The sequence below is a fragment of the Sebastes umbrosus genome, chromosome 6 (genome assembly GCF_015220745.1).
Source record: "Sebastes umbrosus isolate fSebUmb1 chromosome 6, fSebUmb1.pri, whole genome shotgun sequence".
Classification (NCBI taxonomy): domain Eukaryota; kingdom Metazoa; phylum Chordata; class Actinopteri; order Perciformes; family Sebastidae; genus Sebastes; species Sebastes umbrosus.
In genome coordinates this window covers 28057374-28077205 of record NC_051274.1, presented here as the reverse complement: position 1 = coordinate 28077205, position 19832 = coordinate 28057374, and the positions used below count along the sequence as shown (strand labels likewise).

The 19832-nt window shown below is 40.3% G+C and overlaps 1 protein-coding gene across 2 annotated transcripts in view; it reads left to right on the top strand.

The window, feature by feature from the left end:
• gnas (GNAS complex locus) overlaps positions 1-19586 on the top strand; it is a 30341-nt gene extending 10755 nt beyond the window's left edge. For both annotated transcript variants that reach the window (XM_037773142.1, XM_037773141.1), the window contains 10 exons: positions 2184-2238; positions 2347-2466; positions 7445-7542; positions 12805-12859; positions 13409-13482; positions 13679-13737; positions 13829-13949; positions 15739-15869; positions 16595-16662; positions 17037-19586. In XM_037773142.1, the coding sequence (XP_037629070.1) occupies positions 2184-2238; positions 2347-2466; positions 7445-7542; positions 12805-12859; positions 13409-13482; positions 13679-13737; positions 13829-13949; positions 15739-15869; positions 16595-16662; positions 17037-17183 (928 nt within the window). In that variant the 3' untranslated portion in view covers positions 17184-19586. The remainder of the gene's footprint in view (positions 1-2183; positions 2239-2346; positions 2467-7444; positions 7543-12804; positions 12860-13408; positions 13483-13678; positions 13738-13828; positions 13950-15738; positions 15870-16594; positions 16663-17036) is intronic.
• The last annotated feature ends 246 nt before the right edge of the window (positions 19587-19832 follow it).

Sequence of the window (19832 nt, the reverse complement as noted above, 5' to 3'; positions counted from 1 at the left end):
GCACACACACACACACACACACACACACGACCATGTGACTTTTAATGACTATCAGGTTGAAAATGTAAACAAGGCCTTCTCAATTTCCCTCCTAACCCAATAAACTCTGTCTTACCTCCTCTCTCTCTCTCTCTTTCTGTTACCATTTGTCGATGAGTAATACACAAACTGTATAGATTTTGATTTTGTTTGAGGCATTCTTTTCTTGTCAAAGCTACAGTTTCTAGTAATTGTGATAATAATCATCTCTTGTTTTTACGTTGATTGTTGTATCTGCAAATGTTGTGATGGGTATCTATGAAATTTGCAGAGTTTGTGTGTATTTTGTGTTTGAGTCGGCTGGATGTAAATTCAAGATCCTCTGTGCTCTTTCCTGATCTTCACCCGCATTTAAGCCGATCGAGACATTTTAGCGACTCTTGTTCGTTCATGTAAGCTAAAAGCCTGTGCTACTAGGTGGCGATATTGACATATCTGCATGTCTAAACTGCTACTGCAATCGCTTTCCTTGTATAAATGAGGCAAAAATTTGGGTAGAACTAGTCCGACCGTGACAAAACAGCTCCTCCTTGTGGACAATCTGCAGCCTGCTAACATTAAGTGGGTGCATTTGTGAGTGATTTAGAAACCACTTCCATTACGGTGCTTCAAAAAATGATGCAAACATGCAGCCCTAACCTGGACTGTGAGAGCAGTGACCCCTGAACAGATTTGACCTGTTAGGTGAAGTTGTGAAGGAGTTGTGCAGCTTCTGTTTTGGTAACCAAATGGATGAGTTGAACTTTAGAATGCAAATTGCACTGGTTTAAAGATTTGCATCAATTTGGCCGAGTGCAGCAGAGTCCCTGGTGAAAAAGTAAAAACTGGCACAGAACAAAGAGGCCCATCTTGCCCTTTGTCACTGACATAGAACTATTGTAAACACTGTTGTCCTGGCAGGCTCAAGGTGAAAGATAGACCAACTGGCTCTCTGGTTGCCTTTTAATAGAAACATTTCTGTCACAGAGAGTCTAAATGTCTTGTACAAACAGCTATCTTTCACAGCAGACAGACATCATTTCTCTACCACGCGTGCCAATGAAGGTCTGTTTACCCGTCCCAGATAAAAAAACAAACTCAATGTAGCTCACTGTATTGTATCATGTCACGGTAACATGGATCTCCTTCCCTGTGCTTTTTATAACTTCACTAAAACAACACTTGCAAACTAAACCCTCTTTTGTGTTCAAAACAAGAGCACGCCGTCTATGATGGCCGGTTATAAACTGCTCAGACAGTTTGGAGTTTCCCCTGTTTTCAACCAGCAATTGTGGTAGACATTTTTCCGCTTCATACCATTACGTCGATATTTTGAAATATTTGTATTAATTACTGTATTTAAAAAGGTATTTTCACAAACTGTTTTATCTTTAATCGAATATTTTTGTGATTATTGTAGTTGTCTGTCACGTGTGAACACTTTTTACATCGAACTGGGGCTGAAACTAACGATTATTTTCATTGTTGATTAGTTGTTTGCTCTATAAAATGTCAGAAAATTGTGAAAAATGTGGATCAGTGTTTCCCAAAGCCCAAGATGATGTCCTCAAATGTCTTGTTTTGTCCACAACTCAAAGATATTCAGATTGCTGTCATAGAGGAGTAAAGAAACCAGAAAATATTCACATTTAAGAAGCTGGAATCAGAGAATTTGTTTGTTTGTTTTTCTTAAAAAAGGCCTCAAACCGATTAATCGATTATTGAAATAGTTGGCGATTAATTTAATAGTTGTCCACTAATAGATTAATCGTTGCAGCTCTAATGAAAACGTCTGCATAGTAGCTAATACTGTGTGCAGACAAGATCACATAAGTACATAAATTTAATACATTAAATGGGTGCTCCCTCAACTCAAGTAAATGTGAGATACTGAATCACCGTGGCACCCCTTTATTACTCCTTTAATTTATAGTTTTTCTGTATAAGGGGATTTTAACTGAAAATGTGTATCAGAACCCACAGTGGGGCGTCGGTCTGTCTGTGATGGGCCTCCACATAGCTCAAGGGAGTGGATATCAATGTGTATCTCTGTCTGTCTTTATATTTCTTACTTTTAGTGTGAAGATACTCTTACGTCTGTGTGTTTCTGCTGTACATCAATAATCCCGAACGTGATTGTCACAAAATCTGTGTGTCTGTTTCAGAGAGAAGAAGCAGAAAATTCACGACATCAAGAATAATATTAAAGAGGCCATTGAGGTGAGTGGCAAAAACACCAAAACAGCTCTTAAAAATCCTGTCCGCCTTCTGTCTTTTCTGTCATGCACGCTTGAATGTATTCTGTTTGGGTTTGTGTGTTTGTGACAGACCATAGTAACGGCTATGAGCACCCTGGCTCCACCGGTGCAGCTGGCGTGCCCACAGAACCAGTACCGGATCGAATACGTCCTCAACCTCGTCAGCCAGAAGGACTTTGAGTTTCCATCTGTGAGTAGTACAATATCAGACACCACACACTCTTCATTCAGGAGGCCTCAGTTTTACCACGTGGCACGCAGTTTCAACTTCAATTAGTGCTACCATGTACTTACATTTTTAGCTACCACACTCCCAGTAGTTCTTTATGCTTTACGTGTAGTTTTGCAATGAATTCGAGGATCTTAACAAACATTTCAGGGGCTTCCCCTTTTGTTGGCGAAGTTAAAGCGGCCGATATGATACATTAGCAACAGGTGCAGGTATCCTCCGCTGTGTGTGTTTCAGTAGATGATAGTAGTGTATTAATAGTCCCAACATCCCATCTGATAATCCCTCGACACGGGTAGCAAACACTGAGGTTTACTAATGACCTGATGGGTAACGTCTGTGTGAGTTTAGTATCCTCAGTGGGACAGTACTAATTGTCCGAGCCAAGAGACCAAACCTGGAAGTCTGGGAGTCTCACGGTTTATCCAAAGCCACCTGTGGGACCAGACTTAATTCACTTTTCAGTTCACAAGTCTCACGTATGAATAGAAGCTGTAGTTAATTTTGTAGTAATGGGAATTAATTTCCTTTTTACATCTGGTACCCAGTATATGTCTTTATGGAGGCATCTGTCCTCCTGTCTCTCCAAATTACAGTTCATGATCAAATCTTCAAAATAACACCACAGGTCCTCTTTATACAGTGCATTAGGGCTGATATATATATATATATATATATATATTGTCAAAACAATATAAAACTGTATATATTCTTCTATATTGTTTCTATCGCGATATAGGCTACGCCCATATTTATTTATTTTTTCTCTATAATTTAATTTAATTTAAAACTTAAAACTGTTCATTTTGCTCACTCTTAAAATGAGAAAATACTTTTTTTCATTTGTCAAGTATTTAATTTAAACAGGAATATACAAATATAGGCTTTACCATGTGGTTATTTCATGTAAACTATTTATTTATTGCATTACCAGAAAACATGCTATATCGTGATTATATATCGTTACCAAGATATGTAATTACCGATGTTGTGATAGATGTTTTTGGCCATATCGCCCAGCCTTACTGTGCATGATTGAATTTTGGAGCAACTTGTCACATATATTTGCTTATTAGTTAGCGATCGTATTCATACATATCGTAATCAGTTTTGAATGATAAGCCCATTTATCACAAACCATATTATATATATTTTTTTTTTTTACTAAGCTCCTGGCAACCTCTGATTTCAGTATAATATGAAAGTCAACTTGCCGAGGCTTGAAAACATGTTTGAAATAGGCGATCCATGACGTTGACCAAAATAAATCCCATAAAATATTGTTCAAACTGAAACTCTCCTGGTGTTTGAATGCAGATGGAAGTGTGACACTTGCTTGTGGGAAACTAGAGACTTGAGCGCCGGCAGCTGAGCTGTGTTGCTTTCACAACCTCTGTTTGTTTGTTTTTAAGGAACACTTTAATCTGTGCTTGAACTACATTTCCCCACTGTGGTCATTTTGATGCCGAATTTTTTTTTCTTTTTTACTGATGTTCACACTGTTGATAGGAAATGTTTTCCATGGACCGCCTGAACTGTCACATGTTCATGTGTTGCTGTACTCAGCAGTAATCTAATGTTTGATTTTTAGCAAATTAACTAAAACACATAAAAACACCAGCCTTGTCCTTTGATGCTTCGAGGCACAGAGTTCATGTTAATAGCATCCATGTGTTATGGGAAGATGAGTATTTTTGACTTGCCTGCTAATTAATGCATTCATAACGTAACGACCTAATTAGCACAACTTAATGTATGATTGTGATTATGGAGGGGACATCAGGCAGCTAAAGCGCCTCTTGTTTCCTTCCATACCGTCATACATGACGACCTTCAGCACACAGGGTCAGCTGTCCCACCAAACTAGCACATCTACCCTGCTGAAGTGTCCTTGAGCAAGACGCTTGTTGCTTCCCAGCTCCAGTGGTTCTGTTTTTAAAGCTGTAGCTGCACTCCGCCCTCTTTTATGTGGATCAATAGTGTCACATCTCGTATCTGAGGACTCAGGTTCTCCTGGTCGCCCAGTTTTGAGGTTCGTTGTTGTTGTAATGTAGTTACTGTTACTGGAGAGAGAAGGAAGGGAGGCTGTAATAGAGGGAGAGGAAGCGAGGAGGTATAGCATTACATCAAGAGAGGAAGAGTGAATAAATCGCATGACTGATTATAAAAGAGCGCTCTGTTTGTGAACACATGATGAGTTTGCCGTCATGGAAAACTGCACGATGAAAGTATTTCTTTTTTTACATGCAAGTGACGACGCAGCTGACAAGATTTCTCTCACTAGCAGGTCGTTGACATTTGCAATTTTAAGGTTAAGTGGTAGTTTAAAGCTACTGAGGCAGATAAGGATGTAGAGCTGCAATAATAATTTGATTAATTGATTAGTTATTCATCAGAAAATTTACTCTTGCTGTTGTTCAAATAAAACAAAACGTGTGAAGACGTCACCTCGGGCTGTGGGAAATTATAACGTCCGGACCACACAGCCCGCTTGAGCAGCGCGACTCGGCTGCGTGTCGACTGCGTCTCTTCGAGAGATTCGAGGTCTCCCCTTTTTTTCCTGCGTGCTGCGCAGTTCACAACAAAAACAGAGAGTGAAAATGATCTTTTGACAGTATATTGACATCATACCAGCAACATTGATTTATCCATTTATTTATTTACATGGTGGCTCTTATCCTGAGCGATTCATAGGAAGTGATCAGGCGGGAAACGAATGTCTTACTCAGCTACGCTTCATTAAAACACATCAGCTGTTTACAGGAATCAAATCTGTGAGTTTTCCCTCTGCAGGACGCTCTTTCTCTTTAACCACTAAATCACCCTGCTGCCCCAGGAATTCCACTCACGCTGAGCTGTTGGGAAGCAATTATTTGTTTACGGTTGCTGTTTGGCTTTACTTGTTTGGTTGGTGGACTTGTTTATGACGAGCACGGCATAGTTTCCAAGTTATAAAACAGGATGGCGAAAGTGTATTCAAAGTGTATTCGATCTGCATGAGAGACGGAGGGACAGTGGTGATAACAGGCGTGTGTGTGTGTGTGTGTGTGTGTGTGTGTGTGTGTGTGTGTGTGTGTGTATGTGTGTGTGTAGAGGGGGACTGTGACTTTGTTGATTTATCTGGTTGTCTTTTATGTTATACTAAACATTAGCTAACTTCCCTCAAATCATTACACATAGCTAACCGATCTATTTCATTATAAATTTGTATAATTGTAAGAATGTGTGTGTATAATAGTAGTGAGACAAACAGGCGTCTGGGTTTTCCCACTCTGGAACAAGGAAGTAGCCTTTGTTTAACTTGCATTAGTTCATCATGGACAGATCAACCACAAAGTTCCTATTAATTCATTTAAACAGCCCGACACATACAACACACACTGCTGAGTCACTCTAGTTGTCCTTTACTTTATCTGCATCTTCACATTAACAATTAGCTACTGATCTACAATCAGAAAACACTAAGAAAAGCAGCAAACCATCATATTTGAGAAAATAGCAAATGTTTTGCTTGATAAATGTGCAATCAGTTCAAAGAAAGCAAGAAGAGGTGAAGTGGTTAATCCACGCTGTGTCGCGCTATGTGGATTAGGGATGTCACGATACCAGAAATCTAGTAGTTGATACCAATACCAGGGAATTTCCACGATTTTCGATACCAAATTCGATACCGCGGTAAAAAAAAAAAAAAAACAATAAGACCCATGTAATGTGTACATGTGTCTATATATATATATATATATATATATATATATATATATATATATATATATATATATATATCCTCAGATTGCAAGCAGTAGTTTGAATTCACTGACATGGTGACATTTCACTGGGGTATAGGCTACCAGAGGTGGGACCAAGTCATTGTTTTGCAAGTCACAAGTAAGTCTCAAGTCTGTGCACTCAAGTCCCAAGTCAGGTCTCGAGTCCTAAACAAGCCATATGCACTCTTCACCAAATGTAACGTAATTTTAACAGTAGAGTAACTGGATCCAACTGGTGCTCAGTAACATAACGTTAGTTCTTCATGGTTTTCTCCTGAAACTTGATTGGATGCTGTTGGATTGGTTCAAACAAAGTGGATCTGGGGAGTTAAGTGAAAGATAATCAAATGCAAGTCCCAATAACATTCACCGGAAATGAAGAGTCCAGAGCTCAATGGAAAAAAAAAAAACACCACTTTTCAGAGATTTAGCAATAAGCATCAAAAGATAGAAATTCAGTTTGTTCAGTTCAGTTTTTTCCCCGCCCGAGAGAATCCTCTTCTCGAACATAAAGGATATCTGGATCTCGCTGCTGCATGGCACTGTTGTGTGTGTGTTTGGCGCTTGGCGGGTGTTAATTTCGGACCCTGCAGGCATCGTGCGGTTCCTTCGCTACTGTAGAAAATGAGTACGTGACGTTTTTAGAATTTTGGCGACGACTTGGTACCGAAGTATCGGTTCTCGTGACATCCCTAATGTGGATGCGCTGCGTGTCTATAGTGCTTGTGTATAGTGAGGTGTCTCTCTTTCCCTGCACCACTATTTACCTGTACAGACATGAACACAGGCAAAACGTACACTGCATGTGGTGTCAACAAAACCGTTGAGCGCCCGGTGTGCCCTCAGACACACATCGTGGACGACACACAACCCCATCCTCCTTTCTTTCTTCTCGCTGTCATATTTGGTGTAAGATGCACAGTAAACGATACAGAATGTCTCCTTCTTTGATTCAGCAGATGAACTGTTGGTTGACCATGTTTAATCAAGCAAAAGTTGCAGAAATTTGTACTTAAAATATGTAATTGAACATTGCCATGAGATGAAACTGAGTATGTTTTTTACCAGAGCATCAGATGTCAGCTTGGTTAGTTTTCCTATTAAGCAACAAGAATGAATATGTTACCCTTCTGTGACGTCCTGTCATTTGTGTATTTCTGTTTCCTCCTCAGGAGTTTTACGACCATGCGAAGACGCTGTGGCAGGATGAGGGGGTCAGGGCGTGCTACGAGAGATCCAACGAGTACCAGCTAATCGACTGTGCACAATAGTAAGTAACCATCTGCCAGTCCAGCTACACAGTGACATGATCTCTCCTCTGAGGTACCAGTATTAGGCGCACTTGTTCAATTTATTGCAATACAATACAACTTTACAATACAAATTGTAAAAAAGACATAATATTTTCAAAGTCTATAGTGTTTCTGTGTCAGAAAGGGGTTGATTCGACTCATTTTTTAGGCTGTAGTTAGGATGTAATATTGGATTTAGTCACATGGGCCTGAGTCCTGGTGGCTCTGTGATGTTAGAGTAAGTAACAGAGCAGCTACCCCTGTTCAGTTTCGTCTACATAGTGTGGAGGACTGAGGAACAGTGTGTAACATATCGAGGGATCTGTTAGCAGAAATGGAATATAATATTCATAAGTATGTTTTCATTAGTTTATAATCACCTGAAACTAAGAATCGTTGTGTTTTCGTTAGCTTAGAATGAGCCCTTCATATCTACATAGGGAGCGGGTCTTCTTCACGTAGCCCACCATGTTGCTCCTCCATGTTTCTACAGTAGCCCAGAACGGACAAACCAAAACACTGGCTCTAGAGAGAGACTTTCATAGTTTTACGTTACCTGAAGGCCACCGTAGTTCTCCGACACGCATGTGAAACTGCGGTAAAGTGAGCCACAGAGTGCAAAACCATGATACCGCCAGCTGCTGTCTTACTTCCGTTGCTCCCAAAGTAGTGTTACTATGGTAAGGATGGAAGGAAGGAACGTCGTTACCACGGTTTTGCAATCGCCAGCTCACGTTGCCACAGTCTTGGAAACTGTACCGTTAACCACTTTTAGCCCAATTATAAGGTGTAGGGTTGTATAATTGATACTGGTGTAACCGACCGTAGTTGATCTGTACGGATGAAATTACTATCTTTATTTCCTAATCATTTGAATTGTGTGTTTTTATGCAAATAATCACGATAGATGACTATGACAAAGTAAAAGGATAACATTTAAATTGAAAAACAACAACAAAAACAATCTGTATAAGCCGATATGCCTCACTGACAATTGGCAAAAAAACGTGATCGTGGCATCTCAAACATATATAAACATATATATATATATATATATATCAGCATAAAATATATCAGCATATATATATATATATATGCTGATATATTTTTTTGAATAGAGGTAATACTTTAACAGGAACCTTTTTGTCCAGGTTTTAGAGAAACCATCAGTTATAGCATTAAAGTTGAGGGGAGTCACAGCCCCCTGTAACGTTATCTGAAGACGATGAAGACTTCATGTCAGTTAAGGACACATAGGCTGGGTTTTACATTCACGAGGATCATGAATGGTCTGTCACACGTGAACATCATATTGCATCCTTACATCCATAAAATCATGCATTTAAGGGTCATTTAAGTGCATTTAAATGCTCTGGATTATGCCCCGTGGTTTAAAGAAAAAGTCAACTGAGGACCACAGGGTTTCCTGGAAAGCGGTCAGTCGAGGTGAAGTAAGCGCTGCCTGGTGATTATCAGACTAACTTCAGTCTGGTGTCTGCCCTGCAGTGCAGTGGCGAGGTTTTTCTCTCACTCTCACAGCACCTGATTGTGACCGACTGGCTGTTTGTCTCTACTTTACCTAAAACAGGTTTTCTTCTTTCCCTTGATTGTGACGCGTTGCTCTGATTAATTACCGTGAAGCGACTGTACGACGTGATATATCAATCAGACAGATTTCATTTAGTGTAAAACTCTGCAGGAAACCAGATTTTTCAGTCTCTGTGCTTTTTGTTATTGCTGTTACTTGTCATTCTTCTCTGTTGCTTAAGAAACTTAATCAAAAGGAGATGTCTTTATTACAGATTGAATACCACAAACATGCCTGATGTAAACTTCAGACAGCTTTACAGTAATGTGTTGTATATCTTAGAAGTACACAGTTCATGTACAGTCATTATGGTACTATAGGGTTTGGCTCTTCAGTAACATCTAGTGGCAGCTGTAGGACACCGCCACAAGCTTTGTACCCATTAGGTAACTTCAAACATGAATGTGTACCAGATGTTATTTTACTCTGGCACACAGTGTAAATTGATTCAGGTCAGATTGTTCACTGGAGTTCTTCTTTGTATTTCCTTCCTGTATAAACTGACAGACAGCTATTAAGTCAATGCACAGATAGCAGCACCAACATATTTGCTTCTCCAACCAGTATTTTACTCCGAGTCAGTTTTCATTAGAACATTTCTTTTTTCTAGATGTTTGAGAAATCTCAGCAAATACTCAAAGCCGACTTCGCCTGTTAATGAAGCTGTTGAGGCAGCACAGGAGTCACTGGCAGTGATCTAAAACATTTGTTATACTCATATGGTGGTTGTGTCTCTGTTATGTGCAAGAGCCACTAAATTGTTTCTTTATTGATGTTTAAGTCTTCAGTATGTTGTGGCCTCTGATTATCCTCTGCTTTCTGGTCTACCATCACCTCTGCCTCACTTTTTCCCCTAAGCATCTTTCACCCTCTATAATCTCCAAAACAAACCCTTTCACTGTCATATCTAAATGATACGTTACAGGATTCAACGTTAATGGGTTTTTTTTTTCACTTGCTAGGTCAGAAATTTACTTGCACAAAGTCAATTTTTACTTGCCCGATATACAAATTGTTTTTATTTATTAGTGGTTATCAAATAACAGAAAAGACTAAAGTTAATTGTCATGTTTAATCTTTTTTATTTACGTAAATTTAATCTGGAGTTTCGCCCACATCCTTTAACACCACCCGACTGAAGTCCTGTTGCCAGGATAATTGAAATGCCCGATTGGGCAAGTGAGTTACTAGATTTACTAGCCCGAAATGGCATTTTACTTGCCCCGGGCAATCGGGCAAACCTTATTGTTAAGCCCTGCATTAACTATAGGGCAGCAACTAACCACTATTATTAATCGGATGAAAAGAAAAAAATATATTATTTCCAGCATTTTATTAAAAAACACACAACGTATTCCTCGTCTTCTTGTACAACGCTCTTTTTCTACAATACAAAAATGTAATTAAATAAATAAATGGACATTGGGGATGCAGCCATGCACTGAGAATAAAAGGGAAATGTTACTCATATATTTATTTGATCAGATATTGCTCTAGTTTCTGTTGTGAAGAAATCAGTGGTGGAATGTTACTAAATGTTAATTTGAAATATACTCAAGTACAATTTCGAGGTACTTGTACTTCACTTGTGTATTTCCATTTTCTGTTACTTTAGGCCTACTCCTACTCCACTACAATTCAGAGGCAAATTTTACATCACTACATTTATTTGACAGCTTTAGGTACTTTAAAGATTTCTATTAATAATAAAAATATATAAATCAACTAACAAATGTTGATGTATTATTATAGATTAAGCTACCCAGCCTTATATAAAGTCATTAAAATGACTAATGTATTTTGTATAAAGATTGCACAAATGTGTTTTTAACAGCTCAGAGTTGAGTGTCTAGTTTTAAAAGCAAAGGCAGGTTAAAAACACAGAGAAGACAAAAAAAATTTAGTGTAATAGTTTTGATGTAACAGCAGCAGTTTGGGAGCAAACATGGCGGAGGCTGAGTCATCTGCAGATCAGAGGATGTTTAGAGGAGGAGAAATGGTGATGTGTGAGCAGGATACCGTCGCTGCTCAGCTGTGGACTACGAGCCTGTCGCCTCAACTGCTTTCTACTAGTAAATAAATTACTGGTGAATATTACGTGCATTTAATTTAGTCTGTGTTTTAATAGTTTACATGAGCAGAAATTCTCTTCCCCCTGTTTCTCCCTCAGGTGATTTGAGATGGTACAGTCAAGTCTTCTGTTCCCTCCCTCCTCTCGCTCACACATCCAGCATAAAAACACTCATCCTGGTCTTCCTTTCTTTTCCCCTCTGTCTCCCTTTTCCCCGTCTCCATCTGTCTGTCTGTCTGTCTGTCTGTCTGTCTGTCTGTCTGTCTGTCTGTCTGTCTTTCTGGAGCCCGTCCAGCCGCTCTAGATTGGGAGCTGATAGACTATTAATAGTTCCTGTGGTTGGGTCTCCATGGTAACCGTGCTGGAGGCCAGGGCGCTGGGGAGCTATTTTTGAAATCTGCTCTGTAATGTCAGACAGACGCCACTACGCTTTCATTCTCTGTCCTCCTCTCTCCTCCGGTGTCTCCTCCTCTTTCACGTTCACGTGCAACTCTCATCTCTCATTTTCACGTGCGCTTCCCTTTCGCTATCGTTTTTTAGAAATAGACAAATTTCCTTTAGATCCTCTGACTCATATCCTTTTCCTGTAACCTAGTTCACTTATGATGCTAAAAGTGATATCTTCTATTATGTCTCATAAGTTGTTGCGGTAATTTTTGGGTTGATGCCATTTGTTACACAGATTTTGAGCTAAATTTAACCATTTTTTACCACTCAAGAATTCATAAAAAATTATTAATAATCGCTCCAGAATACCACATTAAGACACCAAGACCATCAGGAACACCATAGAAAAATCCTGCGATTGGATGGCGAGCACTTCTGTTGTGGAAACCTCTCAGAAACCCCCTCATTGTCAATCTACCTAGGAAAGCCATCCATCTTCTGAATGCTCTAGGTCTCTAGTTTTGTTTTGGTTTGTGGTTGTAAAGTTTCATCAGGCTGTGATTATCCTAGAGGTCACCACAGGTCATTTTATACAGTGAGGTCAAGTTTTTAAAAAATGGTTTCACTACAATTAAATGGCTACTATGGGGACAAACATCATCACACATGAATACAATTGGGCTCATTGGATCCACAAGAGTCTCAGCTTTACAGTGATACACAATTTATGTAATTACAAAACTGTTTAAGGACCCCAGTATGCAGAAATATTCAAACACACCTTTTTTAGAATAGGCTAAAATATGAAAGTGATTATCATAAACTGGGCATGTCTGTAATGGGGAGACTTGTGGCGACCCATAGAACCATTTTCATTCACATATCTTGAGGTCAGAGGTCAAGGGACCCCTTTAAAAAATGGCCATGCCTGTTTTTCCCTTGCCCAAATTTAACATAACTTTTCTTGTTTCATATGATACCAGTACATTCACTCTAGCTCTGCTACAGCCTCTGAAAGACAATTAAGTTGGTCGTGATCACCGGCGGGTTTCAGAGGGTTAAAGAGATGATGCTCGCTGCAGAAAAGTCCTGTTGTCATGTCATTTGTTTGATTGTGGTGCCACAATCTGATCAGTAATATCATCAACATAACAAGTGTTCTTACTTCTCGTTTTCTTCTTCTTCTCTCTTCAGCTTTCTAGACAAGATTGACATTGTGAAACAGAATGACTACACTCCAACAGATCAGGTGGGTGAATCTCTGCCACCACAAAGTTAATATAACCATTGCTTAATTATGCGTTTATGTCTTCTTTTCCCACAGAGGTATTTCGAGAGGAAGTGGGTTTGAAAGTGTAGTCTATATCAGTCATTAGTTAGCAGTCTATTACTGTTTGGCATCCTTAATAACACCTCCTCAAATTGAATAGTGCGCACCCATGTTTGAGAGTAAAAAGAAGTTGGATTGTGAGCTTGCATTTGTTTTCCGTTGAAATCTTTGACCGGGAGTAAAGCACCATAGCTTCTTTCCGCTGTTATTTTCACTTTTAAATTTGACATAATTTTCCAAACCATCAAAGATAAGTCTGAGCCTAGAAACGGGGGCAGAAAATAAAAACATCTCGTGTCCCAGTTTCTCCGAGTTTTTCACCCTGATCTAGAAAATGAAGTCCAGGACACAGAAGCAGTTTTCAGCGTGTGAAGCCTGCTCCAGATTTGCAGTGTAATCATTCAACATCCTGTAGGACATCTTAATGATGACGATAAATCTGTTTTTGTTTCTTTGTTTTTTTACCAGGATTTGCTGCGGTGCAGAGTTCTGACTTCAGGTATCTTTGAGACAAGATTCCAAGTGGACAAAGTTAATTTCCAGTGAGTAAAAACATAAAGAGAAGGCCAGTGAAATAACAGTGTGTTGCAATTTCTCACAAAACGGACTTACAGCTTCAGTATTAAACATATATAAATGACTCAGGATATAAACACATGAGAATCTAAGACATTTTCTCCACATGATGGCAGCATTTCACCTGTTAACACCACCATTGCTCTTGTTTGATTCACACAGTATGTTTGATGTTGGCGGTCAGAGAGACGAACGCAGGAAATGGATTCAGTGCTTTAACGGTAACTTGTGTTTATTTGTGCTTCCCCTCACATCTGTTTCTCTCTCTCCCTCTGTGTCTGATTTATCTCTGTCCCTCTCTGTCGTCCTCAGATGTAACGGCCATCATCTTCGTGGTGGCCAGTAGCAGTTACAACATGGTGATCAGAGAGGACAATCAGACCAACCGTTTACAGGAGGCCCTCAACCTCTTCAAGAACATCTGGAACAACAGGTGATGAGACACTTCTACAGACTCTGTAGATGTAAACATGGTAGGAAAAGTGCCTTTTCTGAAAGTGTGTTTACACTGATTCCCAGTTCCACAACGACAAGGAGCTCCGTCTGTAGATTGAAAATCAGAAAGTCTTCTCAGAACGTAATTTTTTTTTGTAACTGCAGACAAATAATAGTAACCGATCGAGCCCAGTGTCAAGGCTGGGGAACTTTATAAACCGACCTGCTTCTTCTCTTGAATGATTGCATAACCAAAGTGCGGGGGTTCCCTAGCAACAAACACAGCATAACACCAATCACGTACTTTATTTACACGTTCCAGCGGCGTGTAAGCAAATAAAAGATGCAGAACGGCGGAAAATACCAAGATCTTTGGCAGCGTCACAGCAGACATGGTGGTCACTGAGTTTAATGCCTCGGTTAAAATGTATTTGTCCTTTTACTGAACCCAGACAGCCAAAATGTATTACACCCGTTATGAAATCCTCTGAACTGTTCAGACTTTTCAGGAAACTGAACTCGTTTTTGTGCAGTTGGGGATCCATACAGCAGACACACTTTGGGATCATTCTTTTGACAAATACATTTATTGGCATTTTGTTTTTTCAACACATACGCAAATGTATCCTCCTTGTCCCCCACACCCCAATTTTCCTCTGTCCATAATCTTCACTCAAAGCTACCCAAAAATAAAATGAAATGCAATAAAATAAACAATAACTGCAATAATAAAATTCACTAACACATCCTAGATAGATAGATATCCTAAACAGAAAATAATAATAATAATTAAAAAAAACAAAATAAGGGACAGAAATAAATCAAAATTCATTAAATGGATATAAGAGGCATAATATTGCATGTAAAATGGTTAATACGTTTTAACAATAAGTTACAAAGCTGGTATACAAAAAAAGCTGTAGGGCTCGTGTCCACCAAAGTGTTTTTTTCCCAGCTAAAAATGTTGGCCGCTCTTCTGAAAACGCTCAGCTGGGAGCACTTGAGAGCGCTTTCGAGGAGCAGCGTTTTTTCAGCCGAGACACTTTGGTTGCGTCTGGTTGCTATGATTCTGAATATCCACGGAAGTAAGCATGTTGGCAGCGTTCGGCACAAGGTAGAGTGCTTGCTCCATAGATATAACTTGCTCTGGATGAAGGGAAGGCTAAAGCACGTAGGGAAGCCGGTCATGTGGGTTCATGAGCGAGTACGATTGTTCGGTTCAGATTCAGATCAGCTTTATTATCCCACACGGAAAATGTGTTTGGTCCAGTCCTCCAGACATGAGGACAGCATAAAGTCCACAGTAACAATAATAAAAACAACAGCATAACATACACATTAAGACCACAACATACTCATTTGATCACATCTTTGTGGTAGGCTATTTGTCCCGCCCTTCCTCCACTGTGACAGTTATGAGCGTAGCGTTTTACCCCAAGTTGAACATTTTTCAACTCTCGGTTACCTGAAAAAAAACACCAAACGTGCAGCGTTCGACGCAGAAAAGACACCCACCACCTCGTCACGCTGCTGCCGTTTTTACCATTGCAAAGCATTAAAAAATACACCAGCATCAGGAAAAAATGCTTCGATGGACTCGTCCCCTTACATTATTACACTATTACATAGTATTTTCGAGGAAGTATGTAATGTCATCCACAGACATCCTGTTTGTATTTATTTGACCAACTCAAAGCTGTGGATTTCTTCTTGTGTCTCTTCACACACAGACACCGTTTTGATGGTTCACTGCGTGATGTTGAATCATGTTGTTTTGTTCTCTTCAGGTGGCTGCGGACCATTTCTGTCATCTTGTTCCTAAATAAACAGGACCTGTTAGCAGAGAAGGTGCTGGCAGGGAAGTCCAAAATCGAGGAATACTTTCCTGAATTTGCTCGCTACACCACACCTGACGATGGTGAGCAGTCGTATCCACTTCCAGACACTTGGTGTAAATGTAGTTGTCAGCAACACTGTCCATATTCATAGCTGTACAAATACAGCTGGCCTGTTTTTCAACTTGTAAATATCTCCTTTAGAAACTGCTTCTTCATTTCAGGAAATTGTCTTAATTATTGTTTGTAAAGTAGGGTGGCCAGACTCCCCAAACTGATTCAGAGAGTCCCAGCTGGAAACTGGTCTCTGAAGAATACCAACATGTCCCAGTTTTCCACCACCTGTGCCAAATATGTCCCAGTTTTTAAAAAGCCCTTGCTTGTCACTATAAAAGTTTCCCGAGCATGCAGAAACACCCCTGTGCTTCCACACAGACAGTGATAGTTCTGCTTTTAGTGTAAAGTTGTTTTCCTCCACATTAAACAGCTGTGCAAATACACTGCACAAACTCTTCCTCCAAAAAAGTAGATCTGTGAGGGAGAGTGCATTTAGTGTCATTGACCACAAGAGGTCATCCTTGATACACACCTGGGAGGTCGATCACAGTGACGTGAAAAATGTACTCAACTTGTTACATAATTACTCACATCATAAAGTAGATGTATCCCTGCTCACTAATAAATTACCCCCAAAAAGGCCATTTCTCCATCCTAGTTGTTGTATGATCCCTTCATGTTTGAATCGTCTCCACCTGAAAGATTACGTCATAAGAAATGTGGTTTCATTATCCCCTCTCTCCTCTTCCAGCGACACCAGAGCCGGGAGAAGATCCACGTGTTACAAGAGCAAAGTACTTCATAAGAGATGAATTCCTGGTAAGTAGTGCAATAGACATCGGTTTGCTTTTATGCTTTGTTGTATGCAAACTTTAAAGGATAATACAGTTGAAACTGCTTATAGTGATCACGTCTGCCCGGGTCAAATTGATCACTAGTGGATGATTATTATAACCTTTTTTTTTTAATTTTTTTTATTTCTCACGCAGATTACCATCTAATTGACATTTGTATATTTATACATAAATATTAAGTAATGAAATGTGTTTGTGCACTGTGTGTGTGTTTGCTTTACATTGGCTCTCTGTTAAAAATAAAAAATTGGAGACTGCTGCTCAGAGAACCTCAACTGTCACATCAGTAACTGTGTTAGTCGTAATAGTTTCTCACTTTTCCCCCGTCTCCGTCTACAGAGGATCAGCACAGCAAGCGGGGACGGGAGGCACTACTGTTACCCCCACTTCACCTGCGCCGTCGACACAGAAAACATCCGCCGCGTCTTCAACGACTGTCGAGACATCATCCAGAGGATGCACCTGCGGCAGTACGAGCTGTTGTGATGGGAGAAAAAAACAAAACACATCGGACTATGAAAAACCCTGAGTCTCTGAACTCCCCTCTTCCACAGAAGTGTGTGAGCTCTTGTGAAGGAACGGGGGCCAAAACGCACGCGCACACACACACACACACACACCCACATACACACACTTACAGTAAACACACCCAGAACTTCCCCTGATGCAAACACCCTACCTGCAGCAGACAGAGCTGTTTTGATGGAGGGGTTTTAGGGGCTAACACATAAACGGACTCTTCAGCCATAACTCCCAGCTCCACACCTCTGGACATCATATATCGTCCCCGTACACGTTACCCGTTCTAGAAACCCCCGAGCAGCCCAGTCTGGACTGTATTTCCTGCAGTGAGGAGGAGGATGAGATTGTGAGACTTCCCTCTTGTTGAGGTTGAAATCCGAGCGAGCTACTACTTCAGTGTAACTGAGAAAGAGATTGAATTACTGCAAACAGAGAATGAACATCTCACAACAGATCAGCTGAACACTGTATCTGACAAAAAAAAACAAAAAGCACTGTGCTCAGGACTCAAACCGTGTACACCAATCCTCCCTATCACTTACACACACATCAATGAATCCCACCACAGGATCTGCTTGCACACAGAAACGTATCACACCTGCTTTTTACTGGCCTGCACAACCCGGGCTGGAAACGTACTGAACTTGCCAACGAGTGGCAGGCTGGTCGAGCTGTCGGCTGATTTTTTTTTTTCCCCGGCTTTGAGATTAAACAGACTGCGCAGCCGAGCCCCGAGGAGCGGCGTTACCGACAGACTAAACGGACCAGCGGGGGGGCGGGGGTTCACAAAAAAAACAGGACAGAGCCGACTCCGATGTGAATTTCTCTGACGGAGTCTTTGACGACGACAGTCCCTCGACTTCTCCACAGAACTGTTTCGCCACCTGTTGGCCGTGGAGCAAAACGTGAGGAGGATACATTGAGTTTAAAACAAAAAAAAAAAAAGCCAACTTTTATGGAGCTTAACTAACGGAGGGCATCCTTCTACAGTACAGTACCATATAAGTTAAAGAGAACTCTCATCTTGTCATGATTGACCCTGTTTTACTGTCTCCACAGCTGTTTTTTGTCTGTGTAGACTTTTGTGCCATTGTGCCCTGTGCGCTCTCTTTCTTCATCTTTACTCTCTCTGTCTCTGTCTCATTTTTTCACCCCTGTTCTTCCTCCTCCTCCTCCGATGATTTTACATTTCTCCCGCTCTCTCTCTCATTCCCCTCCACCCCCCCCCGCCTCCTCACCACCACCTTCCCATCTACACTTCTACCTTCCTGGCTCTTTTGTTTTAAGAGAAAATAAAATATAATAATCCTGGAATATAAAAAAAAAAAAAAGACAACAAACGGGACACTAATTATTATAATTTTTTTTACTCATGTGGTCAAACAGCCGGCTCACACCTCCTCCCTGCCATTCTCCTCCCATCTTTCCTCCTCTCTCCTCCTTCCTCCCCGACCTCTTGCTCCTCTGTATGTCTGTCTTTACATTACTGCTGAACTATTATTCTTGTACAGACTGTAACATGTATTATTTTGTACAACTTTATTGAAAAAAATAACTTTTAGAAGATCCCTGTGCCTTGATCACGACTGTACGTGTGTAATGAGCTAAAGTGGGTGTCATACTGCGCTGTGTAGCTTGGCCAATCCCCTCCTAACTCCCAGCCTCCCTCGCCACTTCCTTCTCTCTCTCTTTCTTTATCCCCCTCTCTCTCACTCTCTCTCTTTCTCTCTCTCTCCCTCTCCTCTCTCCTCTGTCTCTCTCTCTCTCTCTCTCTCTCTCTCCTCTGGGACGGAGGACAAACCATTCGTAGCTTTTTTGTAGTTTTATTTCTCTCCCCTATCCTTCCATTCTCTCTTTATGATTTAAATGTCTATTTTTGAATCCATATACCCCAAAAAGATAAATATATGAAATGTATATGGGTTTTAAAAAAAAGTATTTTATTAGAATCAAATGACAAATTGTACACTTGATAGTGTGCGTATTGCTATAACTTAAATCCTTTCAACTGAAGTTGTGTTCAGGTTTCTTTTGTTTTCTTTCTTTGACATCGGCAGAGGACATGTTGAAGGGTTACAGAGGAGATGCAAAACATTGCTTGTTTCTACACAAATCGTATTCTTTTGCTAAAAAAAGGCCCAAAAAAAAAGACAAAAAAAGATTAATTTCAGTTTATTTTCTGATGAGGGAGGGAGGAAAGGGGGGGTTCCTCCTTCCTAGCCTTGCACAGCAGAGGCGGCCTGTACAGTATTAGCATCTCTCTCCTTTCAGTGCCCTAGTCTTCATTTAATGTGTACATCAAATATGGCTCTCTACTTTCTGAACAGATGCTCTAAAGAAATAAAGGTGTTTTTTTTGGTGCAGACAGCAACAGGTCTGTGATTACACATGTAAACACACTCACAGGCTACACTACTTTCTCACATAAACTGCCTTTTTTTTTTGCAATCTTATCCATAAATTCAATCAGCCGGAAGGGTTGTAAATCCACACTAGAGGAAGTGAAGTTTCCTGTTCGTTTTACCAGTCATTTCCTCTTCGGATACGCAGAGTGTGTATTTTTTTGGGACGACTGTGAAGATTGTAAAGTAGGAGGGCCCCTGGTTTCGAAGC